The sequence below is a fragment of the Salmo trutta genome, chromosome 14 (assembly GCF_901001165.1).
Source record: "Salmo trutta chromosome 14, fSalTru1.1, whole genome shotgun sequence".
Classification (NCBI taxonomy): Eukaryota; Metazoa; Chordata; class Actinopteri; order Salmoniformes; family Salmonidae; genus Salmo; species Salmo trutta.
Window position 1 is genome coordinate 28,803,178 of NC_042970.1, and position 18,566 is coordinate 28,821,743.

The 18,566-nt window shown below is 42.8% G+C and overlaps 1 protein-coding gene across 8 annotated transcripts in view; it reads right to left on the reverse strand.

Moving 5' to 3' along the window:
- The window catches only part of LOC115207741 (paired box protein Pax-7), a 59,413-nt gene that overhangs the window by 26,763 nt on the left and 14,084 nt on the right, over positions 1-18,566 (reverse strand). For 4 of the 8 annotated variants that reach the window (XM_029775191.1, XM_029775187.1, XM_029775189.1 and 1 more), the window contains exon 5: positions 5,876-6,063. In XM_029775191.1, the coding sequence (XP_029631051.1) occupies positions 5,876-6,063 (188 nt within the window). Of the gene's footprint in view, positions 1-5,875; positions 6,076-18,566 lie in introns of all 8 variants that reach the window. The other 4 variants (XM_029775190.1, XM_029775186.1, XM_029775188.1 and 1 more) reach the window with 1 other exon arrangement.

Here is an 18,566-nt window from a genome sequence, read left to right on the forward strand (position 1 = left end):
CACCACTGCCGTCTCCCTGAACTGCAGGCAGGATGGGGCCATGGACTCATGCTGCTTACGCTAAATCCTGACTCTGTCATCAGAATGACACAACAGGAACCAGGATTCTTCGGACCAGGCAATGTTTTTCCACTCCTCTGTTGTCCAGTGTTGGTGATCGCCTGCCCACTGGAGCTGCTTCTTCTTGTTTTTAGCTGACAGGAGTGGAACCCGGTGTGGTCATCTGCTGCAATAGCCCATCTGTGACAAGAACCAATGAGTTGTGTGTTCCGAGATGCCGTTCTGCACACCACTGTTATACTGCACCGTTATTTGTCTGTTTGTGGCCCACCTGTTAGCTTGCACGATTCTTGCCATTCTCCTTCGACCTCTCATCAACGAGCTGTTTTTGCCCACAGAACTGCAGCTGATTAGATGTTTTTTGCTTGTCACGCCATTCTCAGTAAACCCTAGACATTGTCGTGCGTGAAAAGCCCAGCAGGCCGGAAGTTTCTGAGATACTGGAACCGGCGCTCCTGGCACCGACGATCATACCACGCTCAAAGTCGCTTAGGTCACCAGTTTGGCCCATTCTAATGTTCAATTGAACAGTAACTGAATGCCTCTATGCCTGTCTGCCTGAGTTATATATTTATATATAAAAGTATGTGGACACCTGCTTGTCGAACATCTCATTCCAAAATCATGGGCATTAATATGGAGTTGGTCCCTTTTTTGCTGCTATAAAGCCTCCACTCTTCTGGGAAGGCTTTCCACTAGATGTTGGAACATTGCTGCGGGGACTTGCTTCCATTAAGCAACAAGAGCATTAGTGAGATTGGGCACTGATGTTGGGCGATTAGGTCTGGCTCCCTGACGGCATTACAATTCATCGCAAAGGTGTTTGATGGGGTTGAGGTCAGGGCCCTCTGCAGGCCAGTCAAATTCTTCCACACCGATCTCTACAAACAATTTCTGTATTGACCTCGCTTTGTGCATGGGGGCACTGTCATGCTGAAATGGGAAAGGGTCTTCCCCAAACTGTTGCCACAAAGTTGGAAGCACAGAATCGTCTGGAATGTCATTGTATGCTATAGAATTAAGATTTCTCTTCCCTGGAACTAAGGGGCCTATTCCGAATCATGAAAAACAGCCCGAGACCATTATTACTCCTCCACCAAACTTTACAGTTGGCACTATGCATTGGGGCAGGTAGCGTTCTCCTGGCATCTGCCTAACCCAGATTTGTCCATTGGACTCCAGAGAATGTTTCCACTGCTCCAGAGTCCAATGGTGGCGAGTTTTATACCACTCCAGCCGACGCTTGGCATTGCACATGGTGATCTTAGGTTTGTGTGTGGCTGTTTTGCCATGAAAACCCATTTCATGAAGCCCCTAATGAACAGTTCTTGTGCTGATGTTGCTTCCAGAGTCAGTTTGGAACTCGGTAGTGAGTGTTTCAACCGACCACAGACGATTTTTATGCGCTACGTGTTTCAGCACTTGGCGGTCCCATTCTGTGAGCTTGCGTGGCCTACCACTTCGCAGCTGAGCCGAAGTTGCTCATAGAAGTTGACCGGGGCAGCTCTAACAGGGCAGAAATTTGACAAACTGACTTGTTAGAAAGGTGGCATCCTATGACACTGTCACGTTGAAAGTCACTGAGCTCTTCAGTAAGGCCATTCTATTGCCAATGTTTGTCTATGGAGATTGCATGGCTGTGTGCTCGATTTTATACACCTGTCAGCAATGGGTGTGGCTGAAATAGCCAAATCCACAAATTTGAAGGGGTGTCCACATACTTTTGCATATATATATATATATATATATATATAATAGAGTGTCAATAATATATCCTGTGGCACTATAAATTTGGGGCGGCAGCGTAGCCTAGTGGTTAGAGCATTGGACTAGTAACCGCAAGGTTGCAAGTTTCAATCCCCGAGCTGACAAGGTACAAATCTGTCATTCTGCCCCTGAACAAGGCAGTTAACCCACTGTTCCTAGGCCGTCATTGAAAATAAGAATTTGTTCTTAACTAACTTGCCTAGTTAAATAAAGGTAAATATGAGGAAGTGCTGGGATCTCTACTTTTTTCAGTCTCTCCACAGAGGCCTCAGAGATCAGAGAGAGGGCACCACAGAGACAAACAAAGCAGGATCCTCTTCTCTCTGTGTTGCGGTTGGCATCAGACGCCTACCACACTCTCCAGTTAGAGGAAAACGTCTTGCCAAATTGATTTCTACGCTGCATAAAAGGCTACGCTTATACCTTATTAGATTCCTCTAACTATAATAGCTACATCTAGAATGTTTATTGGGAATGAAAGGGGATCTATGTGTCAGATTTGCTAAGCGCCGCTCAGATGAGCCTTCTCAGCAGAGGTGGGAACCTCAGCCTAAACAGAAGAGAATGTAATTCATTTCAAGTGTGAGGAGGAGAGGATTTACACTGATATACAGCATTAAGACCCAGCCTCTGAACTCCCTCCCTCTGTTCTCTGCCCTCCCTCCCTCCCTCTCCTTCCTTCCCTCCCTCCCTCCCTCCCTCCCTCCCTCCCTCCCTCCCTCCCTCCCTCCCTCCCTCGCTCAACAGCAAACCCCCCATCCACCTGGCCCATACCTCTGAAGGATAGACACAAGTGACGCTCTTTTCTGTTCTTAATACTCCACTGCCTGGTCTAGTTCGGAATGAGTGTTTTATTTCAGATGCAGAATGGGCAGCACAGAGAGTGGGGCGCTCAGATCAGGAGACAGCTAGCTAGCTTTATAGGGACAGGTAGCCTGGAACTAATGGCTGTGAGATATGGATCAGATCCCGTAATTTGTCAGTTGGGGTGATAAAACAGTAGCGGTTCCGGGGGGGCTGCTGGTAGCTGTGTTTTAGGGGGTGGTGGGCCTGATGAAGATGGATGAGATAGTGTGATTCAAGATGGCAGGCAGGGTCGGGGAGAGGAGGGGGTTTGGGTTAGCTGAGTTTATAGGGCAGTGAGTTTGGGCTGTGGAGTCACCAGTAAACCATACACTTGTCACTTCTCGTTAAACCAGGAGACCTCTTGAGCACCATTCCACATAATAACTCTCAGCTTGGTGTGGGCCCATATACCCTCACAGCCAATAGCAATATTACTATGTGTCCCTGCAGTGTAAACCACAAACACTGGTTAACAGATTATTACAATAACAACTAACAGGGTAAGCCGTAACCACAAATCCTACTGAAGAAGAGATGGATCTTTAAGATCCTACAACACTGCCCCTCTGCTTAGGGTTTCTGACTCACCCCTACTGCCTTCTTAGCCTCCCCACTCGCTGACATCTGGAAGATGCGTCATTGCAGCTGTGCTGGAGCAGGTTGGCTCTCGGGCCAAAGGTCCTTCTGTCCAGCCCAGAGATTGGCCATTTGGGCACCTATGTGAAACCCCAGCTGGCTGACATCTTCAAAAAACATGGACACTAAAACTGTCAAGTTCACACAACAAAATCCAGCCTTTGGCCCCATGTCTTTTTCAATGTATTGATTCAATTGGGAGCAGTTTTAGAGAAGAGGCTTTACCGTTTCTCTTATATCATCATGTCTGCAGTGGTCAGTGTGGCCAATTAGGATGTGTCTGAGTACTTCAGCAGGCTGACGAGGAGCAGGGTAAGTCCCTGGTGCGCAGATGCAATGGGGTAGTGCTTTGGTAAAGCCAATGAAAAAACCACACGACTCTTGAAAAAGAAACAATTGTACAATGGGCTCCATAGTCCATCCTAAATCCTCCTCCCAACTCACTTGCCAAACCACTGAGCAACATTGAAGACTGATATCCATTATTTACTTCCAGAGTCAGTTTCTTGGGGTGACCTTCTCAGAAAATTAAGTTTGAGTTGACCTTAGGAGACTTTAAAAGCGTTTTAGAATTAGATTATGAGGAAAACTGCATTAACAAATTATATCCATGACTCAAATACCTCAGGTTTTCACATGACATAATTTAGCTCTATTATCTTGCAGGAGTTTCCTTTCAGTTTTCAACCATGTATTTTTTCTTTGCGTTTAGACTTCAAATTACCATCAGTTTCCATAAATACTCTAGAGGCAAATGCTTGAAGAGATTCTCTCTGAAATTGAAATGTAATTGACCTACAAATATGGCTGTGAAGTGCCTGGAACATGAACAAGACAGAGGACTCTCTGTGCTCTCTAGCCCACATGACACTCTGCCTGCTCAACCAATCAGAGACAGGTTTGCTGGATCTTTTCTTCTACAATCATAATGAGCTTCACAAGGAATTCAGCTCCACTCTACAAGGTCTAATATTGATGCTACATTTAAACAAATTTAACAAAATGGATAGCATTGTAAATACAAAGCATTTTAACCCATCTGTCATAACTCAGAATCGATGAGACATGCATGTATATTCCAGATGTATTTCATGAGACCGCCAATACACTGTAATGGAGGACAATCTTCAGAAAAAGTGATTCATCAAATAATAACTGAAAGACCTTCCCACTTCCCTTTCCAAGTTTCCCTCATAAGTATATTTGAAACATTCTAAAACGCAATATATCGCAAGAAAATACACATGAAATAAATCTCTCAGCATCATCCTGAGTGCTGCATCAACCATTTTGGCATACACCTTTCTGTTTTGAGGGTTTGCTAGACAGACAAAGACATGTGTGGAATCAGTTACCCCTAACCGCATGTTAGGAGTGTGAGGAACAGTTAGCGCGCAGGGTGGTTCAGAGTTTGGGAGGTTTAGGGGGAGTGAGCGAGGGGTTGTGGTAAGAGGAGAGGGTTGCCCCTGCCCTTTTTTTACTAACATCTGATTGATTAATGTTGTTGTCAGGGCATGGGGTCCCTGGAGAGGATGAGAGACCCTATGTGATATGCACAGGGTTTTACAGGCAGAGGCATGCTTGAAAGTGATAGGAGAGAGATCCTGGCCAAAGGCCGAAATGAGAAATCCATCAGGAATGCATTTCTTCTCTCTCTCTCTCTCTCTCTCTCTCTCTCTCTCTCTCTCACACACACACACTCTCTCTCTCTCTCTTTCTTTTCTCCCTCTCTCTTTCTCTTCTAACTCCAGAACAGCTGCCGCTATAACTCTACTGTATTTTCCTTCAGTGTTACATAAAACCAAATGGTACACAAGCTGTCAGGCAGGTTCTGGAGTAGAGTCTTGGGTGTGAAGAAAATGGAGAATCCCCTGTCAAGGCCTTCTTAGAACAGATGAGAACTCACAGATAGCAGTGAACTCACAGAGGTGAGGTGAGGGGGTAGAAATATGGGTAAAAAAGAACTGCACTGGGATGAATAAATATATCACCGCCATGGGTGACAGACGGCAGCAGGAGACCAAGAAGAGTATAAATGGAAAAATAAGAATATAAAATAAGGTCCAATTGGGCATGACATGGGTGCATTCAAATGTATTTATGCAAATACATTGGCAGCATTTTTTACTCCAAAATGATGTTATGGCAAATGGATGGCTTCGATTTCAGTGAAGTGGGATGAATCGGAAATCTTTTTAGGTAAAAAAACCCTATCTATCTAAACCACATTATAGTCAGCTGGAAGCATATTGCATTAAGGATGCCAAATACACCTTTCCCGATACAAGTAGTTTGTCTTACATTTGATGAGCTAATAGGGAACATAGCCTACTGATAAACTGTTCCTGAAAAAAATTACTTGTAAAGCATTAAGTCCAAACGTATCTAAAATAGCTCTGTAAACTCCATTAACTCAGATTTGGTTAGATGTAAAACTATACCAGGATATTACAACTAATATGTCAATGTACAGGTAAATAGTGTTTTACATCAGTGTCATAAACACCTGGATAATTCTCAGCAGCCATGACAGAGTATGTGTTGATTGTTTGTGTGTCTAACTAACCTGTACGCGGGCCTCAGTGAGCTTGGTCCTCTGGGCCAGCTCTTCCCTGGTGTAGATGTCTGGGTAGTGTGTCCTCTCAAAGGCCTTCTCCAGCTCCTCCAGCTGCTCGGCTGTGAAGGTGGTGCGGCTTCGACGCTGCTTCCTCTTCAGGGGAAGGTCCGGCTCCGACTCCACGTCTGAACCCTCGTCTGTACGATTACCTGGGCCAATGGGGAGGGAGGGAGAGGCCAGCTCAGTTAATATTAGGATTACACTTAAATAATACAGTGGAAATTAGCAACAATGAAAAGGAAGTCCATTTTATTGGTTATTCATCTCTTCGGTTGTCTGTGTTACCCACACGCCTCTGTTCAGACAGAAATTAGTCACATAGTTGATTAACCGATGTCATTGAAAAGGCAATAGAAAGTATGGGTGAAACCCTGAAATGGTCCATACAAGCCACGTTCTGTAATTTGGGGGCAGAACCACTCCAGAGGCTATGTTGTTTGCTAGAATCATATTATTGAGGGGGAGAGGCTGCAAAGAGGATTCAAATGACAGCTTTCCCTCTCTCTGAGCACAACAGAGCAAATATTATCTTAATCTGTGGATATTTATACAGAATATAAGAGGCCTGATACCCAATCCTGCCTGAGAGAGAGAGGGAGAGGCCCCAGAGGGCTGCAGAGGGCTGCAGGCGGTAGGGGGGAGGAGGGGGTGCTGGGTGGAAGGGTTAATCTACCCAGGCCACCTTGCGGTTCCTCACCACACTATTCTCTCACAATGGCCCAGGGCACACTGCTGTTTAAAAAAACAGCACAGACAGAATATACAGAACATAACAACAATATCGCGCCAGAACCATTCAATCCCATATTCTGTGTTTCCATGATGCTGCTGTCAATAAATGAATTACAATATATCTTACAATACTTTTAGGCATTCAGCTAAGCTGCTGCATTTTTGCTTGAGGAATATAGATACTGCACAAAGCCATCCAATCCAGGCCAAGAGGAATGTTTCTGACAGTGAATATGTATTACCACAGCGCATTACCATTATAACTGAATTTAGGAAATTGCATCATTTTCACCTCCTCTGCATGTCTATTCAAACTACATGGCCCTTTTCATTTCCTGTTATAAAATTCATATTTTCACAAATGTGCTCAATGAGACATTGACAAGCCAGTGTGACTAGCCAGTGTTGCTCCAGGCCTTGTTGGATTGCATCAGACATGTACAGTCCAGAAGGAGTGAAGGATAGAGACCAAAACATGAGCGATATAGAAGTAGAGAGTTTGTTAAGAGCTCATTGTCCTTTACAGAAACCCTTTCTACCCATATAATGACAACCATAATGGTCTCCTGAAAGTTAGCCCAGGTGAACCCCCTGCATTAGCTATGGGCACAACTAAACTCAGTTTAACAAAGCCCTCTAGAATGTTTCAACATACCACATGGACAAACTGAAGCCAAATAGCCTCAAAATAACAACTGTGAGAATAAAAGAGCAACCAAATCTGTCTGGGTCTCAAGGCCGGCTCTGGAGTTTAATTAAACAAGGAATTATGGGATTATATGGAGACTATCATTACAGGCCACTCGATGAGTCTTCTGAGAACGTCTTTTTGTCGCCCTGAGCTCACGCTCAACGATTCTCTGCGGATTACATGCGGCCGCAGGACATGAGGCCGCATTCATTAAAATCAATTATTTTGTCTTACCCCTTTTAAGAAAGATTGATTCTCCAACACTGGCTACCACTATTGCAGAGAATACCCTTGAACATACAAAGTTGAATATGTACATATATGGCATATCCCTTTGTTGGTTTTCATGAGGATGTGCAGAGCGATTTGCAGCTAACTCGCCATGACAACACTTGAGACCGGCACAGCGGTCCATAGATCACTTTCCAAAGTCACCTCTGTGTCCTACGGGGGGACGAGAGGGGCGAGGGGGGAACAGGGGGACAGAGGGGATGGCTGCTCAACGACGACGTAGAATTCTACTTGAGTTATTTTCTTTTGCTCATATTTCTCTTCCTTTGTTTATCTATGTGAGGGGGTTAAGAAGTGCATGTGTGACATATAGGCTAACCGCTATGTCCAAAATTCCAAAACAAAATCATCCCCCTATATTCCGATGTAAGCATTTTGCAAAGGATTTACAAACAAACTGCATGGCAAACAAGACTAATGAGTATGTACTGCCACCTGTCACTGAGCCCTGGTTACAGTGACATATGTGTCATGGCACACACAGCCAACACGTCTGTTTGTGTGCACGAACTACAAGCAGCAGGCAGCACGCTCTGGGTGAAGGTCAACAGCCCTTTCAGTAATGAGTTTGGGAAACAGGGATGTGAGAAGCAAACCTCATCTCTATCCAGAGCACATTCTGCCGAACGGGATGCCAAGATTCATCAACAACACTGGGGCTCCCACATGTACCAAAATCGGTTGTGACAGAAACAGAATTTCGGTCAAACATATGGTTCCTCTCAGAGTTGCATGGCTGTCTGGTTAACGCATTTTACTGTAACTGCACTTTTGGCCACCCTATGAAACCCTTCAGCAGACAACACTATCTACATACACATATTTTATGACACTGGATGGATTACACAGTATCCAAATCTTTTTATTTAAATGGTTGTTTGATATTTATGGATGCGATGCCTCTCAGCCTAAATTATGGAAGAATAAACACTTACTATCTGTTTCCAAGACAACAAAGCTTTTGAATTTGAATAACACATGTCTTCTTCTTGGTTTACAAATCTGTCAATGTTGATAAAGGACAAAACGGTGGATGATTAGCCTACTACCTTGGAATAAACTCAATCCCTGTGGGCATCGAGGTCAGTTCTCTAACACTTCTCGCTGCTTTGAAACAATAAGGTAAATCCTGATTAGACCTGGGTATAACGCCTCGGCTGTAATTCCATTGGAAGGTTCTGGGGATATTGATAAAGCACTCGTGCCTCGCCTCATCAGTTATAATAGCAATTAGAGACTAATTATGTAGCAAACATCCAGTGGGCATGATTAGACAGCCATGTATCCTCCACCAGGGCCCTCTGAGGGCCTACTCAATATTGATTTAAAAATACAGCTTTGTTTAAACAGAAATTAACCAGGTATTGACCACATCTTCTAAATTAAAAATGTTTTGTTTACGATTCAATTAACCTTTATGGACACAAAAAGGAAAACAAGTAAACATATTATACCAAAAGAGCAAATTGTTTTACTAACAGACTTCAATTGAATATCATTACCAATGAATGGAACCATATGTTTCCTAAAGAGATTGTTTTAGCACTCTGTTACATCTGAGAATCAAAATCATTGCTTTTTCACAAAGCACTGCTATTTCTAATAATATCCAGTCAGACAGAATGTCAACTCAAGTCAGAACACAACCAACAACAGGGGTCTTGTCTCTGAGAAGCTTAGCAGTTGGTTAATAGTTTAGCGGTGAGTTTAGCGTGAGGTTTAAAGACGGTCCTCCCTCTCTCCTGATGCCCCTCATTGCTGACCCCATGGTCAGCTCAGAGCTCAGACTGCAGGCAGATGGAATACTCATTACCCCGACCCCTCCAAACCCCCTCCCCGGCCAGCCCGCCAACCCCATGGACTGTATCCTCTCTTCCTCCCATCCTCCTTCTGAGGAGCCCCTACTCTCTCTGTTCTCCCTAGGAGAGAAGCTCAGGTAATATGGCATAGATGGACTGGTGTCCAAGGCTGTAGAGTCAATAAAGACTGCTGGGGTCCAGAGATCCACAAGAACATTGTGCTACAATAACGTCAAGCCCTACAATAGCAGAGACAACATACAATCAGAGTCCAGAAAATGATCACACAAAAAAGCATCTAAGCTACACTCCAACACCATCAGCTCCAACTGATCACCCCAACACTACAACACAGAAGGCTTCTAGCAACTGATCACCACAACACTACAACACAGGAGGCTTCTAGCAACTGATCACCACAACACTACAACACAGGAGGCTTCTAGCAACTGATAACCACACCACTACAACACAGGAGGTTACTAGCAACTGATCACCACAACACTACAACACAGGAGGCTTCTAGCAACTGATCACCACAACACTACAACACAGGAGGCTACTAGCAACTGATCACCACAACACTACAACACAGGAGGCTTCTAGCAACTGATCACCACAACACTACAACACAGGAGGCTTCTAGCAACTGATCACCACAACACTACAACACAGGAGGCTACAAGCAACTGATCACCACAACACTACAACAACAGGAGGCTACTAGCAACTGATCACCACAACAACACAGGAGGCTACTAGCAACTGATCACCACAACACTACAACACAGGAGGCTACTAGCAACTGATCATCACAACACTACAACACAGGAGGCTACAAGCAACTGATCACCACAACAACACAGGAGGCTACTAGCAACTGATCATCACAACACTACAAAACAGGAGGCTACAAGCAACTGATCACCACAACAACACAGGAGGCTACTAGCAACTGATCACCACAACACTACAACACAGGAGGCTACAAGCAACTGATCACCACAACACTACAACACAGGAGGCTACAAGCAACTGATCATCACAACACTACAACACAGGAGGCTACAAGCAACACTTCCACATGATAGCAACAACAACAAAAAACAACGCCAAGATGTCTAATATGGTCAAATATTAACCAATATAATCACATCAATGTCAGTAAATATTTAGGTCAAATATAGAAAATATAGATCAGAAATGGATACTTGGACTACACATATAAAACCTGTGAGGTATTTAAGGATAACAAGTGATAAAGAAGCCTCCATGATGACATGAAGGGAAGCATCATTCCTTGTCTCTCAGATTAACTCTGAGTCAGTATTAGCTCAACAACACTATGGTGTGTATCCCTAACCCTGTCCCATGAAGGCTGTTTTTCATACCGGAACCAATGGCCTCAATATCAGCTGTACCTTTGCAAACTACCCAAGACAGAGGGACAAAAACAGACAGGGCTCTGGCAGTGAAGCATTAGCTCATAATGGCTCATTTTGAAAAGCATATTAGTTCCAGCATAATTACAATCAGGCCTCACGCTCAGTGTTCTGCAGGCATTCACAGGACCAGCCTCAGAGCACCCAGTCACACCAGTTGACTGTGACTGACAGCACATTTTGTTTATTGATCGTTTTTTTCCTTCATTCCCACAGGACAAAAATAACAGCCCATCTTTTCTTTCTATTTATGTTTACTTGTTTATTTTGTGCATGCCTTTTGTCGTAGTTGATGTTGCAATTATACTTTTTGTCAGTCGGAGGGGAGGAATATCAAAAGGCCTAATTATGCAAACAGGCCCTGTGATAAGCAGCAAACGCCTGGATTGGGATCTGCTATCTCTGACATCCATCTGTCTCTGTGCTGTCTCCTGCTCCAGGCCTGAATTTAAACATCTCTTCCTGTCCCCAGGATTGCATGAGATTCAACCCCACGTACTGGAGAGGGATGTTTTCGGGGGCGGGGATCATGCAGCAACATCAAATAGCTGACAACTTCCCAATTTGCATTTTTCAGAGAATGAGGCGGCATTTGTCTGTGTGTCCCTCAGTGTTTGCCAAGTTAGGAGAGCCATAGGAGATTATTCAGTTGTGTTACTGAAGGATGGATTTAACATAGAAACCTTATAGTACTCCATTAAAATAAACCTTATAGTACTGCATTAAAACAAACCTTATAGTACTGCATTAAAACAAACCTTATAGTACTGCATTAAAACAAACCATATAGCACTGCATTAAAACAAACCTTATAGTACTGCATTAAAACAAACCTTATAGTACTGCATTAAAACAAACCTTATAGTACTGCATTAAAACAAACCATATAGTACTGCATTAAAACAAACCTTATAGTACTGCATTAAAACAAACCTTATAGTACTGCATTAAAACAAACCTTATAGTACTGCATTAAAACAAATCTTATAGTACTGCATTAAAACACACCATATAGTACTGCATTAAAACAAACCACATAGTACTGCATTAAAACAAACCATATAGTACTGCATTAAAACAAACCATATAGTACTGCATTAAAACAAACCATATAGCACTGCATTAAAACAAACCTTATAGTACTGCATTAAAACAAACCATATAGTACTGCATTAAAACAAACCATATAGTACTGCATTAAAACAAACCATATAGTACTGCATTAAAACAAACCATATAGTAATCCATGAAAACAAGGGACATGAGTAACTATACACTCAGATAGACAATGAGCCAGAGACTGAAATTAAAACATCAATGTTTAATTTAGCAGAATTCTTCAAAAATAATCTAATCTGTTAGTTACCTAGGTCGCCAACCAAAAAACATCTTCAACGTGAGAATATGACAAGGAGAATACGATTATATAGCAAGGATGTACCTCCCTAATGTTAATATGCTGAAATCAATTTGAATCATCATCATCTCCCTGGGTACCAGTGACCTTCTCAGAGCCTGGCTTGGCATTTATCACTAACTGAATCTGCAGATGAACAACCTCTAGTATGGCTACTGTTATCTGCTTGCAATAAACAAAAGTAACTTGTGTCTACTGTAAATGAAAACATTTGAGTCACAGTATTGCACAATTTAGATTATAAGTGTGGTTGAGAGTCCACAACAATGGACTCTCAAACAAGCCCTGACTGTATACATTTTCTTAAATTACATCACATTGAACTTCCCCTCCTCTCTCAAACGTACAAATCAGTTCTGTCCACTGATTAACAAGTGTCTAAGGACCAAAGGCAGTTGTCTCCCGAGAGTCTCACCAGTAAGTATGAAAATAACCACCTCACCAGCGTGCATCTCACACCACGTCAGCACTATGATCTAGAGGACCATACACTCTTAGAAAAAAAGGTGTTATCTTTGGCTGTCCTCATAGGAGAACCCTTTTTGACTCCAGGTATAATACTTTTGGGTTCCATTCAACAGACTGTTCTACATGGAACCCAGAAGGGTTCTACCTGGAACCAAAAAGAGTTTTACATGGAAACAAAAAAGGGCTCTCCTATGGGGACAGCAGAAGAACCCTTTTGGAACCTTTTTGGAGAGACTAAAAAACAGCTTCTACCTCAAGGCCATCAGACTGTTAAATAGCCATCACTAGCCAGCTACCACTCGGCTACTCAACCCTGCACCTTAGAGGCTGCTGCTCTATGTACATAGACATGGAATCACTGGTCACTTTAATAATGGAACACTAGTCACTTTAATAAGGTTTACATACTGCTTTACTCATCTCATATGTATATACTGTATTCTACTATATTTTAGTCAATTTAGATGTGTGTATTGTTGTGAATTGTTAGATACCACTGCACTGCTGTAGCTAGAAACACAAGCAATAACATCTGCAAAATATGTGTATGTGACCAATACAATTTGATTTGATTTCTATGAGTGTAACGTTTCCCTATGGCCCCCCTCCTCCTTCATTTGGAATGAAACCTGAGCCTCCCATCCAACCAGAAATACAACCTTAGACTGTTTTCTTGTGTCTCATTGCCACTGTCAAAATGAGTCTCTTTTCCCTCTGATCAACATACCAAAGGACAATTCTGATAGTTTACTTTGCTCTGCTCTGTGATAGAATCACATTCCTGCAAAAGAGGAGAAAAAGGCAAGGGGAGGAAGAAAGATGGGAGGCTCTATAATCTTTGGCTCTCACAACAAACAATTAGCACCCTTTTCTTTATTTGAGGTCGGGCAAGAAATGTCGAAGGGAGGAGAACGAAGAGAAGAGAGGGAGAAGCAGCGAAGAAAAGCGCTACTCTTTTATGGTTCTTGTCATATGGATGAAGGCGCGGCGCGTCCATGAGAGCGCTCGCTCACCTTCAACAACAGGGCGTCCACTGGGCCTCCCGGTCCTTTCAGCAAAGAGAAACAGACTCCTTAGGGGGCCATTAGAGCATGAATAGAGGCCTGACAGCCCTGTGCAGCTACGCGGGGCATCCATAAACGCTGACATATTGACTCCCCAGGCCTCTGCTCTGCTCTCTCTGCCTGAGTGTGAAACCGTGAAGGGCTTGAAGGGTGGGATTCTTCTTTTTTATGCATACATTCTACCGGTTGGACGTGGGATATTACTAACAATATGATTGTATTACTTTCAGAAACAACTTCTTATTGTGTAAGAGAAAATACTGTTACTCAGAAAGCGCGTAAACTGGTATATTCATACCTTTATAAAACGTAAGATTTCACTTTCGTTACATTGTTGCTATTTGTACAAAGGCAAACTTGACAGAAAAAGTTATTGTAGTTGGAGTATTTCTTCACTCTTTGTCAAAACAGGGAAAGCAAAAATGTATATTCTTTCAATTCTGATGGATGTTTTGGAAGGTTTTCACAAACAAGTCTGATTTAAATGATACAACTTTAACTTGGAACTGACTAATGACTAAAAACTTTAAGTGCCAGGAGTAAAATGCACTCTCCCATTACAGCTGTATCCTTCTCTCTGCCGACTGAGCCCAGCTTCACTTTCCAATGGAAAGTCATTTCCTGGGCTAGGATCCCTGCTAATTGAGGTCACAGTAAAAGTAATGAAATTAAGAAGCAGCGCAGAGCAAATGGAGTCCACAGGGTCCCCGCCAACTGGCAATGGAACTAGAGCCCCAGTCCCCAACAAACGCTCCAGAACATACCCAGGAAATCACACAGTAACTCAGGGCTATGAGTGGAGGTCTCCGCGAGGAACAAATCATTTTCTCAACAAAGCCAAGGAGAGATTACTTTACACAGAATAGGAATGCACAGTGGACAATTTTTCATGCCCCAGGGAAGTTTCCTAATTTTCTGGACAATGCCAGGCCGTAAACATTTTTCATTGTGCAGAAGTTTTTATGGTGCCGGGGACAGCTGAAAGAGAATTTTTGATCACAGTCAATGTGAGTGCAAATTCACCAAACATAATATCCATAATCCATAAACAACGTCCATCATTTTAAAACATGTTGGCAGTCTTGTAGGGTAGTCCCGTGTGGCTCAGTTGGTAGAGCATGGTGTTTGCAATGCCAGGGTTGTGGGTTCGTATTCCCACAGGGGACCAGTACGGAGAAAAAAAATGTATGAAATGTATGCATTCACTACTGTAAGTCGCTCTGGATAAGAGCGTCTGCTAAATGACTAAAATGTAAATGTTGTTTGAGGGACATACCACTACACCACACACCATCAATCTGACCATAACTACCTAATGGTCCCTGGGGGTTAACCCGTATACTAATGATGCCTCTATTACAACACACATGGGACCCAGCAACCCCAAGGCCTAATTAGGGTAGATAAACAGTTCATGATGCTGGGCATGATTCTGTCACTAGATTACTGAGGTCATAACCTATGTGAACAAATAAATAAACAAACAAAACAAAAATGTATTGTGCCAACAGGTAAAAGAGAGACCATCCCAAGGATATTATAAGCAAGAATTAAAGAAGTGACATTTCTTCTTTCATTCACTCTCTCATTTTCAGATTCAGTGAATTCAAACTGAACACACACTAGTGTATTTCCAAATAGTTCTGATGATCCAAAAATATATTGATATTTCATGTTTGGAGGGTTGGATGGGGACATCAGTAAGTCGTCACAGTGGTTGATATTAACATCTGAGTTCTGTACTCCATATTGGGGCTTTACAATGTAACGGAGAAGCAAAGCTTTTGAAATGAGAGAACATATTCCCCAAGGAGAGAATGACAGAGGATGCAGAAATAAGCCCATTAGTTGAAAATGGAGGACCAGGCTCCATTTGAAGTTGTTATTTTGCAGGCTGGAACGGCAGCTCCACCCCACCGTTTCAACTCTCCATAACATTTTAACTGGGTGGAAAAAAACACATTTCTGATTTGCAACACTTACCGGAACATGTTTATTGTCTTTGTGCGTGTCAAAAAATGTCCACATGGACAATTAAAACAAATGAAGATTGCAGTTGCAAGGCAGATTAGGAGCATAAAATGGGAAATGTTCTGGCCCTAAGTAGCATAGGCTAATGGTGATTTTTAAACTAGCAGACCATGGTCAATGTCTCTCATTCATCACTAAGAGAGCTGGGCACACTGCTCTAAACGTAATTACTGTTGCACATTATGGAGGCTATTCCTGTATTGTAATAAAATTAGCCAGAAATGCTTGTTGTCTTTTCTAATGCCACTCCGTGGTAACCAGCAGATTGGTGTAATGCAACGCACTGTCCTGATCTGTGTCCGCTGTCAAACACAGACAATTCTGCCAGCCAAGGCGAATCAGAAGAAACAAAGTTTTATGTAAATTCTGAGGAACTGAACATCTACTGAACATTTATCATTTACTGAGGACACAACCAAGGACGCCAGATAGCCTGCTGTACTGTATTAATTCATATGTCATATGCATTCATCATTACTCTAGCCACTCTCTCAATTCTACTGTTTGTCAAAATAATAACGGCTTAATCCCCCAGGAAAATGTATTTGTGCCAGTCGTTCCAGTTATTACACTGTTTGTCTTCCTATGTTGTTATGACTATATAGGAAAGGCATGGGAGTCATGTGATGGTCTGCACTACATGTTTTCCTCAGCAGCACAAACCGTCTGCATAAACAGTCTACATAACAGACCACACAGTAGAAACTAAATCCCTCAAAAAACAAGACTCCAAAATTGGTTTAAAATAAAGTTTAAAATAAAAAACAACATATATTTCAATATGTTCAACTGAGTGAGACAATGTATGGACTAGCAGTGAATATAGAGTCAAATGACATGACTCTGAATCACAAACAAACAATAGCAAAACTAGATAAACACAGTAAATATTATCTGAGGTGTAATATATGAGGAGATTTCTAGGTATTCAACAAATCTAGCTCATATTTTAAGCACAAGTATAGATCTATGGATGGCCTTGAGTGGGAAAGTTGAAAGCTGCTTGTTTTACTGGCGCAGTCCTGTAATGTATGCACTCTATAAAACACTGGTAACAGCACTGGTAATGAAGCAGAAACCAATAGGAGAGTTACAGAGACAGGTGTTTTGTCTAATGGGATCATAAATACTTAATAGTACTGTCTTTTATCTGATGGAAGCCATCATATGGCTGAAATCAAAGAGGCCATTGCATGCTTAGGCTCGGCTCATGATCTGTAAGGCCGTCATAGACACACTATAAAAACAGAGACCGACAAATTACAATGACTGCGTTTACAGATTCATGGACCATTGGAAAGGTTACTGGTTCGAATCCTCGAGCCGGCAAGGTGGGAAAAATCTACTATTCTCTCCTTGATCAAGGCAGTTAACCCAGTCCCCCCCACCACACCTCTCTGACTCTGGGGTTATATGCGGAAGACACATTTCATAGGGCAGTGCTACTAGGACTAATATGTCCTCACCAGGGGCTACTCCCCGCTGTTTTGTGATCTCTCAATACCCTGAACGCCTACCACCAGTTTATTGCTAGCTAACTCTATGATGGGTATTCCATGACAACAACCCCCAATGTCTCAGGAGGTCATTGGGTGAGTTAATGTGTGTTTGTTTATTGCTGCCAATGGTGAGGGCTTAGCCAAGGATGCGTTTGCAGCAACTTCCCAAAGAGTTTTTCTCCAGGGGGTTGTTTGTGTTGACTTATCATTACCGCAGGATCAACGAATCGCACCCAACAAACACCACAACTACCGGGTCCTCCTGGGAGTTGTGGAGTACATGCTACACACACCACACAGGTATAACAACCCTCTATGTTCTATTTGTTTTTCAAGAGACCTGGAAGAGGGTGTCAAGGGGACATCTCAAACCAAACAATTAAATGAGATTGTTGTCTCTTCCAAAAACAAATACTACAGGTCTCCTACTACTGAAACCTTTCCAACTAATCTCCACCACTGAGGAGAACCCGTGTCTCTTCTGGTGGCATGGCCTAGAATCAGCAGTGAGTGAGAAATAAATGGGCTTTAAAAAACATTGCTTTTCTTGTCAAGACAGATACCCACTCAAGAGCGGCAACAGTCCAAATGTCAACTCATTCCCTTTCCAATCCCTCTCATGTGTTTAAAGCGACACCTCTGTCTCTGTCTAATGAGAGAGAAGGGCTGTGGTCCCCAAGGGCCAGTGGTCCTGTCATCACTGAATGCTGCTTTCCTCTGGACAGCCCAGTGATTGTCCACTATCAGCGTTAATACCCTCCAACCAGGATTCATTACAGCTCTAAATCTATGAATGAACTAGCCACGGGCTGAAGCAAAGCAACCATTAACAAAGCACTGGCCACAAAATAAATAGGTCTCCAAGGACTCCAGACTAAATTGGATTGCCAATACGAACCAAACCACAGACGTTTGAGAAGTTGAGAAAAACAATAGAAGAGAGAGAAATACCCCAGAGCCCATCATGACTCCACTTGGTAAACTAACACAGTATTGATTGTCTCGTTTTTTGTTTGTTTAGAAAAGCCTCATCCCTGCTAATAGCTGTCTGAGAGTTTAATCTCTCCCTTGTCCTCCCCCTCTCCTCTCCTCCCCTCCCCACTCCCTTTATGCGTCTCCTTTCACTGGGCCTCACATAGTTTGGGTTCAGTGTGGCGCTGTGGCTAGAGTACGGGGCATTGGACTGGGGTGCGATTGTGTTGCTAA